The 24,716-nt window shown below is 30.9% G+C and overlaps 5 protein-coding genes and 1 pseudogene across 5 annotated transcripts; 4 read left to right on the forward strand and 2 right to left on the reverse strand.

Moving 5' to 3' along the window:
* Nucleotides 1-637: 637 nt before the first annotated feature.
* Nucleotides 638-1,419, forward strand: LOC132953681 (uncharacterized). The gene is made up of 2 exons (XM_061026052.1): nucleotides 638-917; nucleotides 979-1,419. The coding sequence occupies exons 1-2, from the start codon at nucleotides 638-640 to the stop codon at nucleotides 1,296-1,298; spliced, it is 600 nt and encodes a 199-aa protein (XP_060882035.1). The 3' UTR covers nucleotides 1,299-1,419.
* A 590-nt stretch (nucleotides 1,420-2,009) lies between these two features.
* On the forward strand, nucleotides 2,010-3,480 carry LOC132953683 (uncharacterized). Its single transcript, XM_061026053.1, is given in 6 exon segments — nucleotides 2,010-2,143; nucleotides 2,315-2,678; nucleotides 2,769-2,924; nucleotides 3,025-3,061; nucleotides 3,119-3,281; nucleotides 3,351-3,480. Coding segments are annotated over 6 exon segments (984 nt in total).
* A 967-nt stretch (nucleotides 3,481-4,447) lies between these two features.
* Nucleotides 4,448-5,621, forward strand: LOC132953684 (uncharacterized). The gene is made up of 2 exons (XM_061026054.1): nucleotides 4,448-4,727; nucleotides 4,789-5,621. Exons 1-2 carry the CDS (start codon nucleotides 4,448-4,450, stop codon nucleotides 5,106-5,108), a joined length of 600 nt encoding a protein of 199 aa, XP_060882037.1. The 3' UTR covers nucleotides 5,109-5,621.
* Nucleotides 5,622-11,559: 5,938 nt separating this feature from the next.
* LOC132953685 (KRAB-A domain-containing protein 2-like) lies at nucleotides 11,560-13,130 on the reverse strand. The gene is made up of 3 exons (XM_061026055.1): nucleotides 13,029-13,130; nucleotides 12,135-12,483; nucleotides 11,560-11,654 (listed from the first exon to the last, which is right to left on the reverse strand). The coding sequence occupies exons 1-3, from the start codon at nucleotides 13,128-13,130 to the stop codon at nucleotides 11,560-11,562; spliced, it is 546 nt and encodes a 181-aa protein (XP_060882038.1).
* On the forward strand, nucleotides 13,129-14,070 carry LOC132953686 (uncharacterized). Its single transcript, XM_061026057.1, has one exon. The coding sequence runs from the start codon at nucleotides 13,129-13,131 to the stop codon at nucleotides 14,068-14,070; it is 942 nt and encodes a 313-aa protein (XP_060882040.1).
* A 4,493-nt stretch (nucleotides 14,071-18,563) lies between these two features.
* Nucleotides 18,564-22,098, reverse strand: LOC132953687 (uncharacterized; annotated as a pseudogene).
* Nucleotides 22,099-24,716: the final 2,618 nt, after the last annotated feature.

Below are 24,716 nucleotides of genomic sequence, written 5' to 3' on the forward strand. Positions count from 1 at the left end.
TATACTATATTATATATTTTTAATAATGGATCCAAGTAATGTAATTCTCTATGAAAATTCACTATTAAAGTACTATGCTATGAAGAAACAAAAAATATCGAATAAAAAAAAACAGCAAAGAAAAAAGACAAACCATAAGTTTTCACATTAACTAAGCATTTTATTTTTGTTAAATAATTTATAGGTAATTTTATGTACTTAAATGTGCATATTATTATTAAATACATTCTGTATATTGTAGTAAATTGTATTCATTTCATAATTTTAGATAGACATTTATATGGTGAATTTTATACATTATATGGTCAACTAACATTTTTTGAATATACAAGAATGAGTATTAAAACATTTGATTATATTCTGAATGAAATTCGATCTAACATTATGCGAACTACAACAAATTTCTGTGAACCAATATCAGCAGAAGAACGACTATTTCTAACAATAAAGTAAGACCGTTTTACCTTCTTGTAAATTTTTTTTTATTAAACAAATAATTATATAAAACTAAAAAAAAAATATTAACTCTACCAATCGATAAATTAAAAAATTTCTTTTTATATTTTAAAATTATAATAAAATATAGTAAAATTAAAATTAATAATTGGTCAGAATGTTCTAAACCGCATTGGGCACAATGCATTCTGACGACCACAAAATCATTATAAGAGCAGACAAAAGACCATTTGGAAGCCATGAAAGACAATTCAATGCTCCCACTTTCAATGAAGTCGCAGTGGTGATTGTTGCCGAAAATGTGGCATCACGCGATATTGTTCTTAAGCGTCGCGATGGTGGACAATTGCAGCGCGTGTACGAGACTCATCGGTCATATGATGCGCTTCAATACCCGTTGATGTTCTGTAGAGGAGAGGATGGCTATCACTTAAATATTAAGATGTTCAACCCAATGACGGGTTTGTATACAGGTCATCATTTCTTTTTCATACTATAACTAAGTTTGAATTTATATTTCAGGAGAAGAAACGAATAAAAATGCCAGCTCAATGAATTTTTATGCATATCGATTGATGATTCGACAAGATGTTGACAACCATCTATTGAGATATCGCCGGTTGTTTCAAAAGTACTGCGTCGACATGTACGTCAAGGTCGAAACGGAGCAGCTCAATTTCATTCGCTTCAATCAGTCAAAGTTACGATCAGACGAGTACATCCACTTGCGTTATGCCATCGCTACCGAAGGAGACGCGGCCAACATTGGTCGTTTGACTATTCTCCCGGCTACTCATATTGGAAGCCCGCGACACATGCTGAATATGCCCAAGATGCGATGACGTATGTGCGGAATTACGGACGACCTGATTTGTTCATCACGTTTACTTGCAATCCGAAATGGCCCGAAATTACAAATCAGTTGCTGACAGGACAAACACCAAGTGATCGACATGACATCACTGCATGAGTATTCAAACAAAAGATCGTAGTACTCATGAATTACATCGTTAAGCAGAAGGTCTTTGGCGCAATCCGTTGTTGGATGTACTCGGTTGAATGACAGAAGCGTGGTTTACCACATGCGCACATTCTGCTTTGGATATTTGACAAGGTCCGACCAGATCGTATTGATTCGATCATTTCTGCCGAAATACCAGATCCAGAAACAGATCATGAGCTGCATTCTGTTGTGACCACGAACATGATACATGGCCCTCGCGGAACTCATAATCCTGGGTCACCGTGCATGCAAAACGGAAACTGCAGTAAGCGTTTTCCACGTCCGTTTGTGGCTGACACAATCAGTGGAATCGACGGATATCTATTGTATCGGCGTCCTTCTCCAGATGACAACGGCAGATCAATCATAATGAAAGTCAAGGGAAAATATATTTATTAATATATATATATAATATATTTTGTATCGACAATGGACGATTATATTATAATATATAATGCTTGCGTAAATTCGATGAAAGTGTAAATTAATTATTTGACACATTTAAAATAATGATTATGCGCCTATAGATTAACTATAAATGAATTGCAGCATGGCTGAAATCGTATTGTCGTCCAACACCATTATCGAAGTAATAAATGCGATCACGTCTGCAGGGACTTTCGCCGTGGCGCATTGCGTGTCTGAAGACTTTCAAATGAGTAGGGGTGTTGCGGTGCAGTTTAAGTAAGTTTAATATACATATTTCAAATCTATTACAGACATTTTTCAAAAATGTAAATGACGTACTAAACAGTTAAATATGTATATTTAGAAGTTAAAATTTAAAAATATGTTGTCTGAATACTTATTTTTATTGTTTAATGTAATTTATACTTAAATCGATTTATGTTACAGGCTGAACTATGGTCAGGTTAGCGTCCTCCTGTACCAAAATGCCAGAGTAGGTGGGGTGGCAGAACTGAGGGTTGGCCAGGAAAATGATTTTTATATTTTTTAACTGGTGACTAATTAGTAAACTAATTACTATAGTAACTTTAAAGTTTTATACCACCAGAAACCAACTCTCCGGTCCCTCGCCACCACATTGGTCCAGTTAAGGGATAGATTGAAGGAATTGTCAATTAATTCTTTAGTTATCCCGAAACTGGGATGTACATTAGATGAACTAAATTGGTACCAGGTTCATGCTTTATTGAAGACGACATTTGACGGTAGTGATGACCTGCAGTTAAAAATCACTGTTTGCGATCCCGAAAACGTAAGATTTCATTTTTATTAACCATTAAACCATTTATATACATTATATCTACTGCAATGTATAAAATATTAAAATATGTAACTTATGTAGTTTCAGATACCGTCTCACCATCTGGCTAAAATAGAGGAGAAGCAAATTGATTTTTTTGATTTTTCGACGAATTCCACAGTCAAAATTCTACCCGTCGAAATAACGTGCGCGTCAACCAACATGTTATTCCAAAAATGTTTAACAAATACATTTTTAACGCCAGAATTTCATTGTTTTTATATTTAAATCTGTATCAATATACAAAACGCTCAATGTGTAGTTAAATTGTATTTTACTTCAATGTATATTTTTACAGGTTGTGGGCGACGGTGCACCTAGGACAGGTCGTCCGAGTCAGTGACACCTTCATAATATGGGCAATACAGGGCGATGATGTGAATTTTTTTCAGACACGGAAGCCCAAATTAATAAAACAGTGGCGATGGGCCTTTTCATTTGGGCATTTCCAAAGTCTGAAATGATTCACTATGCGGCATTTTCGTCCCTGGTAAGGTCACAGTTGGCTGACAATGTATCTTGGTGGTATAAAATAGTGGTGTGCAACCCAACTATGTAAGTTGATCATCAAATTAAATTTATTTACCTATGTACATGTAATAATTATGAAATATATTTTACAAGCTCACGCAAACAATGCATGCGGGAAAATGGCCGAGAGGCAAAAATCATCACCGGCCTTCACCTGCAAATTATAATCCTGGCCAAGGCGGGATTGTACGTGGTCGTGGCCAGCTGGTACGTGGAGAGATGATGCGTGGCGGAATTTCCACGGACGTGGCGGACGTGGCGGATATGGTGAACACTCGTCCACACCGTCCACGACAATTTATACAAACGCTCTAGACGCGTTAGGGCGCACTCTAACATCTATCGTAACGTTGCGTCCTAGGTGAACGCAATTTTGCGGGCGGAAGGGCGGGCGGCCGAGCGACTGGGCAACGCGATATTCTACGCGAGCGAGGGGGTGTCCTGGTTGCCTGCGCGGTCGGCAAGCTCGAATGTATCTTTCAGTTGTTAAGTTCTGTATTTTTTAGTTGGTGGTTGTCTGTTGTGCAAGTAGTTTATATCTTAATTGTTAATTATACTATATTATATATTTTTAATAATGGATCCAAGTAATGTAATTCTCTATGAAAATTCACTATTAAAGTACTATGCTATGAAGAAACAAAAAATATCGAATAAAAAAAAAACAGCAAAGAAAAAAGACAAACCATAAGTTTTCACATTAACTAAGCATTTTATTTTTGTTAAATAATTTATAGGTAATTTTATGTACTTAAATGTGCATATTATTATTAAATACATTCTGTATATTGTAGTAAATTGTATTCATTTCATAATTTTAGATAGACATTTATATGGTGAATTTTATACATTATATGGTCAACTAACATTTTTTGAATATACAAGAATGAGTATTAAAACATTTGATTATATTCTGAATGAAATTCGATCTAACATTATGCGAACTACAACAAATTTCTGTGAACCAATATCAGCAGAAGAACGACTATTTCTAACAATAAAGTAAGACCGTTTTACCTTCTTGTAAATTTTTTTTTATTAAACAAATAATTATATAAAACTAAAAAAAAAATATTAACTCTACCAATCGATAAATTAAAAAATTTCTTTTTATATTTTAAAATTATAATAAAATATAGTAAAATTAAAATTAATAATTGGTCAGAATGTTCTAAACCGCATTGGGCACAATGCATTCTGACGACCACAAAATCATTATAAGAGCAGACAAAAGACCATTTGGAAGCCATGAAAGACAATTCAATGCTCCCACTTTCAATGAAGTCGCAGTGGTGATTGTTGCCGAAAATGTGGCATCACGCGATATTGTTCTTAAGCGTCGCGATGGTGGACAATTGCAGCGCGTGTACGAGACTCATCGGTCATATGATGCGCTTCAATACCCGTTGATGTTCTGTAGAGGAGAGGATGGCTATCACTTAAATATTAAGATGTTCAACCCAATGACGGGTTTGTATACAGGTCATCATTTCTTTTTCATACTATAACTAAGTTTGAATTTATATTTCAGGAGAAGAAACGAATAAAAATGCCAGCTCAATGAATTTTTATGCATATCGATTGATGATTCGACAAGATGTTGACAACCATCTATTGAGATATCGCCGGTTGTTTCAAAAGTACTGCGTCGACATGTACGTCAAGGTCGAAACGGAGCAGCTCAATTTCATTCGCTTCAATCAGTCAAAGTTACGATCAGACGAGTACATCCACTTGCGTTATGCCATCGCTACCGAAGGAGACGCGGCCAACATTGGTCGTTTGACTATTCTCCCGGCTACTCATATTGGAAGCCCGCGACACATGCTGAATATGCCCAAGATGCGATGACGTATGTGCGGAATTACGGACGACCTGATTTGTTCATCACGTTTACTTGCAATCCGAAATGGCCCGAAATTACAAATCAGTTGCTGACAGGACAAACACCAAGTGATCGACATGACATCACTGCATGAGTATTCAAACAAAAGATCGTAGTACTCATGAATTACATCGTTAAGCAGAAGGTCTTTGGCGCAATCCGTTGTTGGATGTACTCGGTTGAATGGCAGAAGCGTGGTTTACCACATGCGCACATTCTGCTTTGGATATTTGACAAGGTCCGACCAGATCGTATTGATTCGATCATTTCTGCCGAAATACCAGATCCAGAAACAGATCATGAGCTGCATTCTGTTGTGACCACGAACATGATACATGGCCCTCGCGGAACTCATAATCCTGGGTCACCGTGCATGCAAAACGGAAACTGCAGTAAGCGTTTTCCACGTCCGTTTGTGGCTGACACAATCAGTGGAATCGACGGATATCTATTGTATCGGCGTCCTTCTCCAGATGACAACGGCAGATCAATCATAATGAAAGTCAAGGGAAAATATATTTATTAATATATATATATAATATATTTTGTATCGACAATGGACGATTATATTATAATATATAATGCTTGCGTAAATTCGATGAAAGTGTAAATTAATTATTTGACACATTTAAAATAATGATTATGCGCCTATAGATTTGTTATAACTTATAAGTAACCTGTCGACTATCAAATTAAAAAGTTCTTTTCCTGAAAGGGTACAAAAAAAAAGTATATTAAATTTTTATGTAACTAGATAAACGTATTTTCCAATAGTTCCATCATTTACTCTCATTAATCTTTAAATAATTTCATCTGATATTTTGTGCCGATTTCCGACCATTGAGCTGTCTGTCAAGTCCATGTGTTGCGGTGTACCATGTACACCTACGTCAGTAGAGTCAGAAGAGGGAGTGATCAAGTCAAATTCTATAAAAGGCCGTACAACAAATAGCTTCCTTTTTTAGCTTCCTGTTGGATGTTTTTATCATTTTTTTAGCTTGTTTTTCTAAGCATTTCACCGATTCTTCACGAGCACTAAGTATATTTTGTTGTTGTTGATTAACTAAGTAATATTAAAAACATTAAATAATTAATAAAATGTTTTCAATATTTAATAATATTATAATTAATAAATAATATACCTATTTTTATGTCATCTTCAGGAGATTTTTCTAATTGGCTGTTTATAATAGTTTCAATATCTTCTTCAGTATTGAAATTGGCAAATTGATCTGACGGAAAACCAACTGATGGAACTCCTAATCTCACTGGGCAACCAGGGCCGGATTGGGATGTCTTGGCCCTTCGAGATATATTTTTCTACCGGCCCATAATTTGTTATAGTGGCCCATATACCTATTGGCCAAATGTTAATATTCAATATGCATTAATAATAATGACCTTATCACATTTGTTGACACCACTAGAAAAATAATTCAGCCCCCTCCCCAAATTTAAAACTCAAATTGCACCTATGACTTTATCTCATAATTTTAACATTTTAATTACCTAATATTAACCAATAAGAAATATAATATTTGTGTCTGTAGAATAAAAAAGAATTCATTCAATTGCATATGATAAAAAAAAATATTTGTAATATATAATTTAATAATATATTATAATCAACATTCAAAAATGGACAACCAAATTAATATTAAATATATACTTTCCCAGTCATAAGACTGTATGGTTCTTTGGAATAGTATAGTAATGTAACAGTAAATTGTTCACATTTACCTAATCTAACAAGAATTTATTATTATTTAACATATATTTTTATTTTTCATATAAATAATAAACTTTAATCAGCATATTGAGCCATTAGAATAATAAAAATACATATAATTATATAAAATATAATAAAACATCATATTAATACCTAAAAATTAAAATTTTTCATTATTTTTCCATGTAAATTAAAAAAAAAAAATATATTACTTATAAATACAGAAAAATAATATATTCTTATTCTTATTATATATTATTATATTTACAATTTTAATGCATCTGATAAAAGCCCACTCCTTTGGGATATATTATTTATTACATCTTCATTATCAATATTCATAAGAATATCCTTTTCTATGCTCATTATCAAAAAATGTTCCAATTTATTTTGAGACAAACAATTCCTTAATCGATTCAAAATATATTTTAGTTTCGAAAAAGTAGTTTCACAACGTACCTGAGTACAAGAAAGTGTTAAAACATATTTATAGACTAAAAATAGGTTTCTATAAGCAGTAGTGTGCAAGTTATATTTTTTTAAAACATTGTAACAACATACAATGCAATTTTTGCACGCTTCCTGTCCACCTATACTTAAACAGCGATTACTTGAACTGTTTCCTATTTCTTCATTTCCATCTTCTCTACTATCTTCATCACTATCGTCCTCAAAAAAATTCTCGGAAGTCTTGGCAATATTTTTAATTTTAGGCCATTTACAGATAAAGTCTTTAAGTTTTGACTGTATTATCCCAGCAGTTATGTTGTTATCAAACCGTTTTAATTTATTACTCATCCACTGAAATGCAATTTCCGGTACATCTTTATTAAAATATTCAGGAATTAAGTAGGATACATCATTATACAGCTGACTATGACTTCCAAATCTTTTTTCTAAACTTGTAAGAATTTGATCATAGACAACATTATATACACCAATTTCAAAACGACTGTTAGGATCGTTTTGTGGTTCATCACTTGATGTTTCTCCTGGCATTTTTTTCTTTTTTGAAATTCTTTTTACATGAAACAGTTCTTCAACTCTATAATCTGATTCTATATGTAATTCATCCATTTCATCATTGGCCCATTCAATAAATTTTTTTGCATGTTCAACAATAATATTATATTTTCTGGATTGTAAACCCAATGTTTTAATAGTTTGTTTAATCATATGAAATGCCTGAACAACATTCATCCCTTTGGCTTGTAAATATTTTGATACTGGTGTTGTAGAAACAAAAATTTGCTGGAATATGTGGGCTGTAAGTATTGTTTCATATTTAAGTAGACTATCCACCAAACATTTCGCTCTGAAACAAACATCTTGTGAAAATGTACTTGACAAATGTATTTCAAGCAAAGTTTTAATTATGTCTATGTACAATCCTTCTTCTGGGTGGTTAAAGGAACCAAATACTTTTGTTAAGCACCGATCCTTTGCCCACCATCTTGTATCTCCGATGACTGAAATGAATTTGAATCTACTATTTACCTCCCATGCATGCATTCTTAAATAAGATTCTCTTACAAAAACAGCAATGGAGTTCAATAATCCAAACAAATTTTTGCTTTGAATGCAAATTTGTGTAGTATCAGTCATGACAAGGTTTAGGACATGAGCATAACACCAAACGTGTACCTGTTCAGGTGATTCTTTATTTAACCAAGCAGAGAATCCATTATATTGGCCCCGCATATTACTTGCTCCGTCTGTCGAGCTTCCAATACAATTTTTAACATCTAAATTTAAATTTATTAATACTTGACATACATCATCACATAGATTTTTTCCTGTTCCACTTTTGCAATCTACTAATGCTATTAGCCGTTCATTTACATCTTCTGAAACAAATCTAATTATTACAGACAGTTGATCGTGTACTTTGATATCCTGGGTCGAATCTATCTGAATTGTGAAAAATTCTGATTGTTTTATGTGATTTGCAATTTCTTTTTTCATTAAAAGTCTTAATTCTTCAATTATGTAGTCAGCAGTAGTTTTTGATAAGAAAGTTAACAACCCACCAGGGCGTCCAGATGTTGTTTCATTTTTATGACATTTAGCTTTTTGACTTTTAGAAACAACTTTATCTACATGTTCTTTTAGTAAAGGATCATATTTTGAAAGAAGCAAAACTATTTCTAAAAAATTGCCATGATCCAATGCAGAATTGTCCAATGTGTACGCTGCTTCTGCGTTTTTTGATCCCCGATAACTTAACCCACGTTTTCCTATTAATTTTATTATATCTATGAGTCGATGAAAAACAGCCGTTTTTCTTTCTACCTCATACTGTTTACTAGTACTGAATCTAGATTTAATATCTGTTGCATTAGTATAATGTAAAAAAGCTTCACAATTATTTACATGATGTGACTTTTGTTCATGTTCTTTGATTCGAGTATATGGATTATTAATTGATTCAGCTTTTAATCCTGAAGTGAAACGGTTGTTATCACTACCAAAAGCTAGACAAAATGTACAATAGAAAGCATTCTGATATTTTGAATAGGTAAGCCATTGTCGTTTAAAGGTTGAATTGTTTTCTTTTCGAAAATATGCTTTTGTTGGGTTGAAACTCACATTATTGAATGGCTGAAGTGGATGATATTTAAAGAATGAATGTAAGTTACTGGCCAATGGTTTCTCAAAACAATTTATGAATATACCAGCATCATCGTCATTGAGTGATGGTAAAATCTATAATGTATAAATACCTAACCATGTTATAAATATGAAAATATTGCAAAATAATTATTTGTGTCAATACATACTTCATTATGTACATTTTTATAAAGGACATTATCTTGTTTATCCATAATTATTGTGTCCTACAATTATGTAACACAATATTATTATCTACAGGATACAACCACACCAATTAAATATGTATCACATACAACTTATTTATTATACTTACATTTTCATCCATAGCTGTAACTACAACATCTTCAAAAGCATTATCGTTTGAATTTTTATCATTATTGTCGTTACCAATTTTTCTCATATCTGAACTAAGTCCATCAACACCCTACAAATAGTAAATTGTATATAAACATTTAATAATAAAATAATTAGCATATTATTTATTTTATTTAAATTAAAAACTGATTCATTATTATTACTATTATTATAGTCAATCAATAGGTAAAATAGGTCAATAGGTATTTGTAATAATTATAAGAAACTAGTTTATTTTCTTCTTACTTTTTCAGTTTCTCCTGTATCTGCGACTTCTTCAAAAACATTATCGTTTGAATTTTTATCATTATTGTCATTACCAATTTTTCTCATATCTGAGCTAAGTCCATCAACAACCTACAAATAGTAAATTGTATATAAACATTTAATAATAAAATAAATCACATTTTATTTATTTTATTTAAATTAAAAACTGATTCATTATTATTACTATTATTATAGTCAATCAATAGGTAAAATAGGTCAATAATAAGTATTTGTAATAATTATAAGAAACTAGTTTATTTTCTTCTTACTTTTTCAGTTTCTCCTGTACCTGTGACTTCTTCAAAAATATTATCGTTTGAATTTTTATCATTATTGTCATTACCAATTTTTCTCATATCTGAGCTAAGTCCATCAACACTCTACAAATAGTAAATTGTATATAAACATATAATAATAAAATAAATCACATTTTATTTAGGTATTTATATTTATTTTTTTCTTCTGTTCAGTTTTCAATTGCACCAGTAGGATACAATCAATTGGCCAAAAATATAATTTAAATTTGTATCATTAATGTCACTAACCATATTTCTAATTGCTGTATTTAATTTATTAATAGGTACTTTAAAAATAATAAATTTGAAAAATAGACATTAAGAAGTACAATTTAAATTAAAAAATTATAACATTAGTTATTGCTTATTAACTAAACGTCTAAACAGCATAATAAATACATTTTATTTTACCTACCTTTTTATGTAGAGATTGTTTTTGTGGTTTAAATAGTTCATTTAGTGTCAAACATTGTTTTGCTGAGGCCAACAACAGCTTTTTGTATTTATCTCTTGCTTTTTCTGCACCGCCTTTCCTTTTGTTAACTATTGCTTTTTGTTCTTCACTCATTATTGAAAATCGTAAAATATTAAATATGAATACTGAATAGTATACAATTAAAACGTTAATAAATAAAATTTAAAACAATGAATAAAACCTCATCAGTATTCACATTACTAACACTTTAAACAGTGAAAAACGAAAATAAAATATAATATAAAATATGTAATGTGTATGTGTAATTGCGACAGCGCGATGATAACAATTATTATTTTATCCGTTATCGCCTATCCATCGCCTATAACGGCCCATGTAATAACTATTTTCGATTCTATTTTTAAACTTGTAACAATAAGTTGTCAACAAGCCCGGACCGGTCGACGGCCCCAACGAAAAGGGTCGTAACTCACTTTTACGAATTTTTTTTTTTCAATGTGGTGTTACTGTTTTTCTGGTTGTCCGGCGATACTGATTGTGGCATTAATCAAACAAAGACGACAATATTGACAACAATATTGAGTTACTACCACGATTTACCGTAACAGTAAGCCTACCAGCAGACACCTGTATTGGAATCCAGATATAGAGTCTATACAACCTCGAATGAACTTCTCCGGGGAATTGAGCCATTTCGGCCATTTACTCCTACCAGCCCAAACTTAAAGCGGCCCTTCGAGATTTTCTCGAAAGCTCGACTGGCCAATCCGGCCCTGTGGGCAACCAAACATTGCTTCATATGGCGATCTTCCTATGCCTTAAAATAAATCGAATGGAGATATCATAATTCTGGTTTTTTAAGATAGCTATTTTGCAAGGCTGGGCAAGTTAATTAATTATTTTAACTCGTTAAGTTAAGTTAATATAGAAAAATTTAAGTTAAGTTTAAAGTTAATGTTAAAATTGACGTTGCAACATTCATTTTTACTATTTTTTCTAATTTCAAAAAAACTACGAATTATTTAATACGATAGTGGTTTTGATTGTATCAAACATGTGACCCGCGTGGTCGTACGACCGGCGATCGCTTTTAGTTTGTTCATTGAAACTAGAAAAAATATTAAAAATCAGGAAATTAAAATGTTGAAATGCCAATACGTACCTGTATGTTCAGAAAAAATAAACTCTACAAAATGGCCATCTTCAATTTTTTTTAAACTTTTAGAAAAAATTTAAAAAAATTAAAATATAAAATATTTGTAATTCTTGCTTATTCTAATCTTATTAAAATGGGTACCTGAGTGGAACGCACGGTTTTTTTGAAATTGAATAAATTTTAATGCTGTTGGCCAGTCAGTTGAGTTATTTTCCGCCATCCAAGTAGCCAGTATATCTTCAACATGTCGATTGGCTCTTTCTATTGACCCTTGCGATTGACTATGTCGGGGTTTTCCATGCACGATTTTTATATCTCCCCACATTTCATTGAGTTCTGTTATAATTTTATTGACAAATTCTCTGCCGTTATCGGAGTGTAAAATGGCCGTTGCTCCAAAAATGGTGTAAATATCCATTAAATTAAAAGCAATTTTTTCGGCACGTTTAGTTTTTAGAGGTCTTAGAATCACAAACTTTGTTAAATGATCCTGTTAATTCATAATATAACGAAAATAGTTACAACTTTGTGACTGCATGTCTATGAGATCCATCTGCGCACGTGAATTAAATGCTTTATGTAATATAGATTTGGAAACTAGTCCTCTTTTTGGATTAGACGATTTTTTCTCGCAATGGATAAAAAGTTTCAAATCCGTCATAATAGCTTCTTTTGTAATATTACAATATTTTTACCATCCTATCTCGACCACCATGACCAATATAAGTATGACATGTATTTAGAGCATCAAAAAATTATTCGTTAGTTACATAGTAAATTACATTAGATGCAGTATCTTTTACACTTTTAATAAGATACTCTTTTCCACTTATTGTTATTACATCGTACTTACGAACATTCTTATAATCTTTAGGAACTTTCTTTAAGCCTGGTGTATTCAATGAAGTTTTGGAATGTTTTACTTCTTTTAGCCGTTTTTTATATTACTCGACACTTAAAAATGATTTATTTTCATGCTTTTTAAGCAATAATAAATTAATTGATTTATTAAATTTTTCACGCATATTGGCTAACTCCATTATCAAAAATATCAGAGGGAATAGGCATTGCTACCACATTGTTGGAAAGCGGTCGAATTGCACATTCAGCTTTGAAGCTGCCAATAAATCTTCTCATGGTTGACAAGCCTACATGCACAACGACCAAGAACTCAGCGACAGCGAAATTGATGCGAGAATGCAAAATCATCATTTGGGATGAATGCACGATGGCACATAAACTAGCTTTGGAGGCAGTTGACCGAACGATGAAAGATTTACGAGGTAATTCGAGACGATTTGGTGGGGCAATGATATTGCTCTCCGGAAATTTTCGTCAAACACTTCCCGTCATTCCGAAATCTACTGCTGCCGATGAAATTAATGCATGCCTGAAATCGTCGTTTTTGTGGTGGCATGTAAAGATGTTGAAATTGACCACGAACATGAGAGTTGCGTTGCAAAACGACCCATCGGCTGCTGAATTCTCGAGACAACTGCTGGCGCTTGGTAATGAACACATTCCGATTGGATTAATATCGTTTCCGGCAAATTTTTGTGAGTTCACATCGTCGAAGGAAGAACTCATTACAAAAGTGTTCCCAAACATTGATGTCAATTATAACAATCTTGATTGGATGATTGAACGGGCAATACTAGCAGCGAGGAATAAGGACGTCGATAGCTTGAATTTTACAATTCAGAGTAAAATTGCTGGAGAACTGCGTTCATACAAATCCGTTGACAGCACGACAGACGAAAACGAAGCGGTCAACTATCCGACAGAATTTTTGAACTCGCTTGATGTGCCCGGAACTCCACCGCATAATTTGCAGGTAAAAGTGGGATCGATCATAATTATGTTGCGGAATCTAAATCCTCCTAAATTGTGTAATGGTACACGATTGTCCGTCAAGAAACTGATGAACAATGTAATACAATCAACGATCATCAAGGGCAATTTCAAAGGGGAGGAAGTCCTTATCCCACGAATTCCGATCATTCCAACAGATCTTCCATTTCAGTTTAAGCGGATTCAGTTTCCCGTTAAATTGGGTTTTGCGATTTATGGAACCTAGCCTACATAACGATTACCTATATAACTGTTTTTCGTCTAGTGACAATACACTTATTGTGACTATAAACGATGATATAAACTTCCAATAAACTTTATATTATGTACTCTTGTATTGGTGATTTCAAAACTAACATCAAATTTCTTTCTTTGCCAATCATAGTTGGTTCATTACCTTCCCAACTGCTCATTCGAGGCAATCTGAAGATGCCTCATAACATGGTCATCCGTTTAGGAAACCCCTACTATCATATTCCTGGACCTGTTGATGTATTGTTGGGCACGAACATTTTTTTTTTGTGTTTTCTGTGGTGAAAAACATGAATTGTCAGTTTGTTCTGCTCTGAACAATACAAAATTGGGATGGATATAGTCGCTGAAAAAATTGCCAAATATATCAAAACCTATATTCTATAACAACATCAAATTGCATGAACCACAGTCATTCTGCATTGTCTTTCTTCATGTCTAAGGCCACTCATTGCACAATTGAGGAGCTAATGCTGAGGACCATTTTAAATCAACTTTCACATAGCACAATGATCGGCGGTTATTAGTCAAGTTACTATTGCGCCAGGCTGGCACTAGGTCTATAGTACAGTCCGTGTATTTTTCCCAATGACTAGATTGGGACATCCCTAGTAAATAGCAAGCCTGACTTGAACTGCTTGACAATAGAATATCACGGAGAAGAGAATGTACGGTGTACTGCTGTTGTTAACTTAACGTTGGGACAACTTCGTACAGACACGTCACACATTTTCACTCTGACCGTTCACCTCTACGGATTGTTGATTGTTTATAAATATTTTTTTCATCTTCGGCCTTTCTTCATTAGTTTTTGCTCTGCATTCCTTTAGTTATAGTGATTCTCTATTTCACCATCTCACGAGCGTCGAATCACCGCGTTCTAAACGCTCTCATTATAAAAAGTAATTTGATTGGTTAGAGACACGTATACACCATCGTCGAAATATACGTCATATGAAACGAAATCGATAATATTACCTCGTGTGCGGGCTCTTACATCAATTATTCCATTCAGATTTCGGAATAGTACCCATTGCGACCGTATATCGTCTGCAGTGAAATATCAAGGTTAGTATTTTATTAATTATGATCATTACTAGAAATGGTACACTGTGGTTTATGAAAAGTAAGCAGTGAAATGTGCAAATAGCAGTGACTGATACTTCACGTGTTATGTTTTTATGCCAATATGATAAATTATTATATTTAACAATAAAATAGCAATTACCTACTTACTACTAATTGTTATTAAATCACATTTTTCTCTGGACTATTAATGATTATTTACGATTTAGGGGCGCATTTGACATGGGTGCTTATTTACTTTCAGTGCTTACGCTTATTGTATAAGTTTTGAACCGTTCGTTTAAACACGAGCGCTCGCGGGTAGGCCACTAAAAGTCTACATCAGTGGTTCCCAACCTCTTCTATTCTACACCCCATTGACAAAAATTTCCTCCCCCACCCCCCCCCCCCCCCCCCCCCAAAAAAAAAAAAACTATTATAAATTGAAAATAAATCATCTACGGATGAAGTAGTGGTATAAAACGATTAAGTACCTACCCCTGCTAAGATTATGACTTATGTGAGTGTGAAGCGGCTTATCACTCATGATCTTTATCACTGATTATTCATTAGTCGTTATTCATTTAAAATTTTTTTTCTGCAGTTTAAAATAAAAAATAATTAAATAAATATAAATGTTACTTCATGATGGCTGCTTAAACCCTTCCAGTAAAGTGTACACCCCCCCCCCCCCCGCCTCCACTTCTAATTTTTTACATATTTTGCATTCCTTATTAAAAATTTAGTTTTCTTAATAAAATGTCATGATTGACACTGTCAAAAGCTTTTTTAACGTCCAGAAAAATAACCGTTACTTTATGGCTTGAATCCAAATTTTTATAAAAAGATTGGTAGAAAAGTGAGCATCAACTGTGGATTATCCTTTGGGGAAACCAAATTGATTTTTTGATAAAAAATTTTTGTCATTAAGAAATTTCATTAATATTACTTTTATTTCTCAAAACCTTTGAACAGGCTAAGCAATAAAGAATTAGGTCTGTAATTACTGCAACACAGCTTATTTCCTGCTTTAAATATAGGTACTATTACGCATTTTTTGAAACATGATGGGTAAGTGCCTGATGACAAGGATGAATTGAAGATAATCATTAGTGAATATAATGTTTGAGAATTTAATTCAAAATATTTTTTTTTATAATTGGTATAATGTATGGTCTTTGATTTTATTTGTAAATTTTTTCAATTTCTTCTGATTGGATTAAAAAGTACCGAGTTATTATTATGGAAATTTACATTAAGTTTTTCCCAGTTTATTACATCATAATTATTTTTTATAAAATTATTTTCAATATGAACTACTACATTTTCATCAGTCAATTCAGCCCTTTGAATATAATTTCTACTAAGTAAATCTACTATGTACATATATTTTCTAAAATAATATTGTATATTAAGTATTATAAATTATTAATTTAAGTCTCATTCGTCTCAACTTATTATTTGGTATTTTATGTATTTAACTTTTTTAATTACAGATCTTAATGGTTTATGATCCGTAAATATTTTAACTACATTTTACCCAAATATTAATTTATGGAACATCTTATAATATGCAAATATCATTCCCAAAATGTATTTTTCCACTTGTGAATACATTTATTCTATGTCACACATACCTTGATGCAAAATAAACAGGTAGATTGTTTTAAAAGACTTTCAGATGCACCACACTGTATAATACAATTATCTAATTTAATATCTCATTTTCTAGCCTATTTTACTAACTTATCTAATGTTTCCTCATGTTCTTTTTGTGTTTCCCCACTCATTTCCTCCATTTCCTCCATTATTGTAATTTGTACCATTTCTCTAATTATGCATTTATTTAATGCTCTTGGATCCAGACACAATCTTAAGGTTTTTCAATTCAGGGATACTATCCTCTTTAATTTTTATTTTATCTGGGAATTTTCCAATACCATTAAATAGGTACCTATATTAATATTTTCTTTAATACATTTTTATTTTTTTTATTTTGTAACTTTATACTTATAGATCTTGCAATTTTTAAACCCCAATTATTGACATTCCTTTGTATTCAACTACTTTAAACAGAATATTTTCTATATATTTCATGTTCTCCATCTCTACAGTTTTTACCTCGTGATTTCATTGCAAAACCTCTAAAGCCGGTGACACATATGAGCAATTTGTTTCGTGAAACAAGAAATTTATTTCGTTACTTGAAAACGCGTGTATTTAAATGGAGCAACACACACTGTTGTTTCCGAAACGTTATCGCAAAAATATTTTGTAAACTAGTTTCATGAAACCAAACGTGTTTGGTTTCATGTGTAATTGTTTCGTCATTTCACTATCAACTCCCGCGCAGTTAACGACGTAAATAGGCATGTACAAATATGATACCTAATTTATAATTATTTATATTGTTTATGTTTATTTATATTGTTTATATTAATTATGATTATGTGATAGTATTAACTACCTTTTTAAACTATCTTCTATATTATATAGGATCAGAAAAAGTACAAATATCAATAAGTAATAATACAAATTTAAAAAAAAAATAATGCAAAAGTTTAATACCTATTGGTTTTGGTCAAATATTCATAGTACAAAAATTAAATAATTTAGGATTTAAATTTAGTTATAATCATTATTATATTATTATAATACTAAAAAAAAACCTTGTCAAATAGTTATTTAATATTCAATACTGCGAAATGGTAATGGTTCAGAGCTTGACATCGTGGGGTAACTGATAATATTATATTGTCTTTATCGTGTGTTTTAAATTTAACTACAGTTGAATCTATTTTTAAACTCCGATACAGCGGAAAGCGAAAATTAAAATCTGTAAATAATATTAAAGGCACTAAAACGCATTATGTATGTGTGTTATTGCCTATTTATATTGTAATATTATTTTTATTATTATTATTTTAATTATTTGTCATCGCCCATCCACATGATAGCACTCACCAATCATTTTAAATAATTCAATAAAAAAAAAAAAAAAAAAAAAACGAACGAAATCCTAAATGCTCTCAAACTATAAACTATTTAATTTACTTAAATTCTATTGACTGATATTATTAATTGTATTTAATTTATCACTATTAAAAATTAAAACACTATTTTGGTATATAGAGTACCTATGCAATGTAATTTTAATAGCAAAATACATTTCCTAATGTATTTCCTTAAATTTTAAACAGATATCCTTCAAAATGTCAAAGGCAACCTATAATTTTAATATGAAACTTGCTAAAGTTGTTGAACAGTATCCAATGCTGTATAATTTTAATTTACCAGCATACAGTAAGCGAGAAAATGTTGGAAAGGAAATGAATACAACTGGTTAGTATTTATTAGTTATTATTTTAATTCTAACAAAATTGTATTGCACTTTTTTTTATATTAAGTAACTGTGTAATTATTTTGCCAAGGTAATGAGGCATTTGGTTTAACAAAGTAAACTGAAAGATAGTCTCTTAATCCTGTATCAGTATTGAGATTTCTTGGTATATCTTCACTATTGGTCAGATTCAGCTCAGTAGTAATTACTTCACTAGTTTCTAGAAAGGCCATTGGCTCAGAATATTGGCCCTCGGTTTTTCTAATAAAGTTATGAAGTACACAAGCACATTTTATAATTGATATGGCTGTTTTTTCTGAGCATACCATTGGGCCTTGAAATAATATAAACTTTGACACCAACATACCAAATGCGCATTCTACCGATTTTCGAGCTCTACTTAATCTATAATTAAATATACGTCTTTTGTTCGTTAAATTTCTCTGTGGAAAAGGTCTCATTAGATATAATTTTAAAGGGAATGCTTCATCTCCGCAAAAAAAATATGGTATTTTTACTTCATCATCATCAAACGGAAGAGATTCTGGTTCTGGCAAACCTAATTCTCCTCTTTGTAACCAACGACCTAGTCTTGATGATCGAAAAACTCCGCCGTCACTATTTCGACCTAAATCTCCAACATCTATGGTGGTAAAACAGCCATCAGCATCTGCACAAGCTAGCAATTGGACAGAAAAATAACTTTTATAGTTTATATTTCTTGAACCTGTATTAGCAAACTTCTGGACTCGAAAATGTTTGCCATCTATAGATCCAACGCAATGTGGAAAATTCCACAGTGAGTTATAACGAACAGCTATAGTTCTCCAGGTGTCTTCTGTAGGAGCTGCCATAAAAATCGGCTGAAGAATTGTCCATATTGCGTTACACGTTTCAAATATACTATTAATCCAATAGTTGATGCACCTCTCATAAAATTAAACGCAAGCTGTTTGAAGTTTACACCGGTAGCTAAAAATCTGAAAAACATATTATATACATTAATCTTGATTGTATACAAGCTGTTTTTTAATCATGCTCACTTAATAGCCAATAGACACCTATTTTAAAATAAAAAAACATCACTTCACTCGCAAGCAAATCTTCTACTAACATTCTTATCAAATTATTGCCATTTTCCATATGTTATTATTAACAGACATGTCGTTTACCTCCTTGCTACTTTTTTAAACTACCATCATTCAATGCAGTTTCATATACGTTTATAATTTACTAAAACATTTAACCCTTAACTGGTATCCTTATTTGTATTCACGTAACTGGTATTGTCGGGTCAAAAATGACCCGAAATTTAAACTACTTATAAGTTATTCAATTTTTTATTTTTATTTTTTTTTTTTTTTCATTATATTCTATGAAATGAAATGAATATTTTTAACTAATAACACAATTTTTTTTTTCAAGTATAAGTGTTTTATACAAATTTATTTAATCTTGCAAATTTACATGATTATTTATAATTGTTTGAATAAATTATTGAAAAAAAATATATTTACATTCAAATTTGAATTACCCATTGGTTTTTAGTTAAGTTTAGATACAATTACAACAAAATAAAATAAAATTTAGAACTTAAAACATTTATTTCTAAAAAATTACAAACACTTATTGTACCTCTCTGGATGTTTTTTTATCTAACCAACTATAAACAAATTTAATAGCTTCGGTATTAGTTTATTATTTAAGACTTGAATTTTTTGTATGAAATATATTTTAAATGTTACTCAAATATTAAACGCTTAATTTAGTTAATTAATGAAATTCAAATAAAAAAAAAAATATATTTGTGAAAGTTCCTTGCATTATAAAATAAAAATGTTTAGTTACTTTGTATCCATACAATTAACACATTTCGATACTTGAACGCCGTGTGTTTTACAAACCGTTTTTTTGCATACAGAACAAATATTTGAATATTTCGTATCTTTAGAACTTCGTCTCAAAATAACTATTATTTTCGTAATGGCAAAAGATAAGAAAAAACCTACGTAACTGGTATCATCGAGTCTATTATGACCCGAAACCGCTATAAATAGCTTTTTTTGAACGAAACACGTAATAATTGTTGATAACGAAAGACGTAATATGTTGCTTGAAATATTGTGATAAAATACAATGCATTCTACAGCGAAAAAAAGAGCGATATATTGTAGAAAACTTAAAAACAAAATGTCATGGGTCTTTTTTGACCCGACGATACCAGTTAAGGGTTAATCAATTTACTGAACTTAAGATCAGCGTAGTCAATAAGCACTATAAAAATTCATTAAAAAAAATAGTTGTTACCTTTTGACATTATAATTCCCCCTTTATTTACTTTATTTTCTCGTAGCTCAAGAATGCAAAGAAGCATGGAGATTATTACGCATAACCTATACAAGATCAATAAAATTGCCTGCTAGTGGATCTGCAGCGAAAAAGTTAACTCAAAAAACTCAAAATATGATAAAAGAAATGGATTTTATAAGACCGTATGTTAATGCAAAAAATAATCATGACCTACCGAGCAATTTACCACCATTGCCATATCCAGAGCAGGAAAATGATGATGAAGAGGACATCATGCAATCAGAACAGAATTTAGAAGTAGTTGGTGATGGTATAAATGAAAATAATGATTTAATTATTTCACAGCCTACAACAGATTCGTTAGTAAAAAAAAAGAAAAACACTTCCAATACTGATGATGTTGACAAATGTGTTATGGAATACATTAAAAAAAAGGACAACCTAAAGCTGAAGAAAGTCCAAAAAAATTATTTCTTTTAAGTCTATTACCGGATTTAGAGTTGATGAATGATCGTCAAATGAGGCGTTTCAGAACAAAAGTTAGTGAACTAATAGATGAAATATTATCTCCAGTAGATGAAGCTCTTAGTATTTCATCTACTCCTTCTTCAAGCCAAAACACATGAACATTTACATCGACTTCGGCAAATGCATCAGAGCAAATACCCACAGTGAATTGGTATACTGAAGATGGTCAGTATGCGTGCAATGAGTGGCAAACGATTGCAAACAATCCCTCGAGCATTAAACAATATTAAACCAATGTAAATAATTTAAATTTTTTTTTTAAGGTTTGTCAGAAAATTTTTTTTCTTTTTTCAATTAATTACTATTACCTACAGTTATAAATGTTATATTGAAAAGGTTATTATGAAAGTTTTTTTTTATTATTATGTTTTTAATTTCAAAAAGTTTTTTTTAAATTTTTTTTGTTCATTTTCATTTTTCTATTTATAATTTTTATTTGATTAAAATATTATTATATAATTACCTTAATGTTATCAATAACCGTTCTTCTACTCCAATTGGTTCTCTCCAGAATGTTTCTTGCTTTTTAATTGATGGCCCAACCAAGTTCACGATTTGTTGAAAATGTGTGAGATTCATTCTGTAGAATGATTTAAATTTGTCCGGATGTTGGTTTAATTCGTTTGCAACAATAGTAGCACTATGTTTTAAATTAATTAGGTTCGCAGGATGCCCCCAGTATCTTCTTTTTTTTTTAATCATCTTCTTCTTTCGATTTAACCACCATTGCAGAACAATAATGTCATCATCGGACGACATCTTTAGACCAACTAAAATGAACTGAGTGAACTAAATGGTGGGTAGGTGAAAAAAATATTTATGAAACAAATTTGTTCTGTGTGTATTGACCATGAAATATGTTTCGTGTGATTCATTGTAAGAAACAAATTTTATGAAACAAATTTCTCATGTGTGTCACCGGCCTAAATGTTTTAATACCTATTAACTTCACTGATATCTTATTTATTTAATTAAATATTTTATACAATTCTACAGGCATAACATTCAAACCATACATTTTTACTTTATCTGTCCAAGTGTTACTTGTTTCACATACTTAAATTTTCTCCAGACGTAAATATTCACATACTTTATTATTTTCCTCCACTGTATTTATTTGTTTATTCTCATTCTTTATTTTATCCTTACACATTAAGGCAAAATTATTTTTGTATCCACATAATATACTAAATTTTTTATTATATGCTGGACACTCATTCATGCTGTGAATTTTACCACACTTATAAGTTATAACAGTTATTTATTTTTATACGTTGATACATTACTATTTTTCCTAAAACGTTCTTCACAATCTTATTTGATCACCTTCTGATTTTGTTGTTGCTGCTTCTCTTTTGACCACCTTGTTGAATTTTATTTGTTATGTTTGTTTTGTCTTTTCTTCTCAATTAATTCAATATTAGTTTCATTTTCTTGTATTAGTATTTTTCTATTGATTTCTTCCTGCTTCGTAGCCTGACAATGACACATCACTTTGTCTAAACTCAAATCGTCATCAAATAATTTTGATTGAAGATATTTATCGCTGATACCGAGAACAATTTGTGTTTTGTAATAACTTGTCTTCTGCCTTCCCAAAATCACAGCTTTTAATCAGATTTATTAAATTAAAGTAGAATTTATCAAATGGCTCATTAATTTTCTTATTTTCTCATAAAAAATCTATTATATTCTATTATTTCATTCCTTTATGCTATAATGGTACAAGTATATGGAAGGTGTTTACAGTTCTCTTCTAATTTTTGAAAATAATTTCAACCATTTCTTCCTTGGAATCAACATTAAAGTTTCTATATATTCATCATTGAATAAATAAATGTTCTATATATTCATTATATATATATTCATATATAACTCATCACTGCCGATTAAGTTCAACAATCTAGTAGTACCTTTACTAATTTTGAAGTTGCTTCTGTAATTTTAAAGAATACTAAGACTTCTCCCTTGAATAAATTGTAGTTTTCAGTAACATTGCCAGTTTATTTTGTACCTTTGGTTTTTTAAATTCTATGATCAGCAACAATATGTGTAATTTTATGTTTTTGAGTAATCTGAGTATATTTTCCCAATATAAAAAACATAGTGAATTATATTTTTGAGGGAATGCGTTGACTTACAGATTCATCTAAATATTACAATACAAAACTATTTATATTATTTTGAAAGTCAAAAACTATGTCAAATATTAATAAAATATAAATGCGGTATAGTAAACCTTCTTAAATATTAGGCTCTATATTTTTTTAATATGTAATATTAATTTAGTATTAAAAAAAAAAAACCCAGCTATGGGAAAATAAATCCCTGGAAACAGTTTCCTTTAGTTAATTGATTATCTTTTATTAGTTATTTTTAAAGTTATATTATCATGTTAAACTAGTCGAAGTAGTCGAAATAATGCTACGATTTTCTACTTCAGTATCTTCTTCAATGGGAAAGTGAATCTAGTTGGTGCATTGTGGAGGTCAAAATATAAAATTCCCAGTCATTTTCAAGTGCCAAAAAAAACTAAATAAAACGAGGAAAACCGGAAATTTTTACTTAAAATCGGTTTTTGACAAAGTCGATTTTGGTGTTTGGTGAAACTTTAAATTAAATGACCGTAGACACATGACATTTTAATTTCTTGTTTATATTCGCATTTTCTATAGACAATAAAATGTTGAAAATATTTTGATTTGTTTTGAACTCTATTTATGGACATTTTCAGTTTTCAATTTTTTTAGTATCAAAACAATTTTATTTGTTGGGTAAAAAAGCTTGAAAATTTAATACAAGGCTCTTAATATATTGTTACAATGACATTTTAAAAATATTAAAAATCCAGTCACATTTTTTTCATTATATTGAAAGAAATCTACAATCTATACATTTTTTTGCACAATGAGTAGGTTTGATAAGTGACAAATAAAAGTGATTAACACGAATTATGAGATTAGGGAGGATATTCAGTAGTATCACCCAAATAATAGGTCACCCCAGTAGTATCACCCCAGGCTCCTAATATATTGTTTCAAAGACAGATGAAAAATAATAAAAATCCAGTCACAATTTTTTTATAAGGATTTAAAATCAAATCTTGACAAAACACGTAAAAATCACGAAAATGTGCAAATTACTTTAAGTTCAAAATTCATAAAAATTTTTCTTTTTTAAATCAAAGATTTTAAACTGTAATACAAGATTCCTGATAAGTTTGCCTTCCTTTATCAAAAAAAAAATGTATACATTAAAGTCAATTTATAACTCAGTTCGACGTTTAAAGAGATATTGGTTCCGTGATCTCAAATTGACTAAGTAACCAAAAATGCTCGTAAATAATACTTATAACTTCAGTAAAGAGAATGTCAGCG

Source organism: Metopolophium dirhodum, chromosome 1, assembly GCF_019925205.1.
Source record: "Metopolophium dirhodum isolate CAU chromosome 1, ASM1992520v1, whole genome shotgun sequence".
NCBI lineage: Eukaryota > Metazoa > Arthropoda > Insecta > Hemiptera > Aphididae > Metopolophium > Metopolophium dirhodum.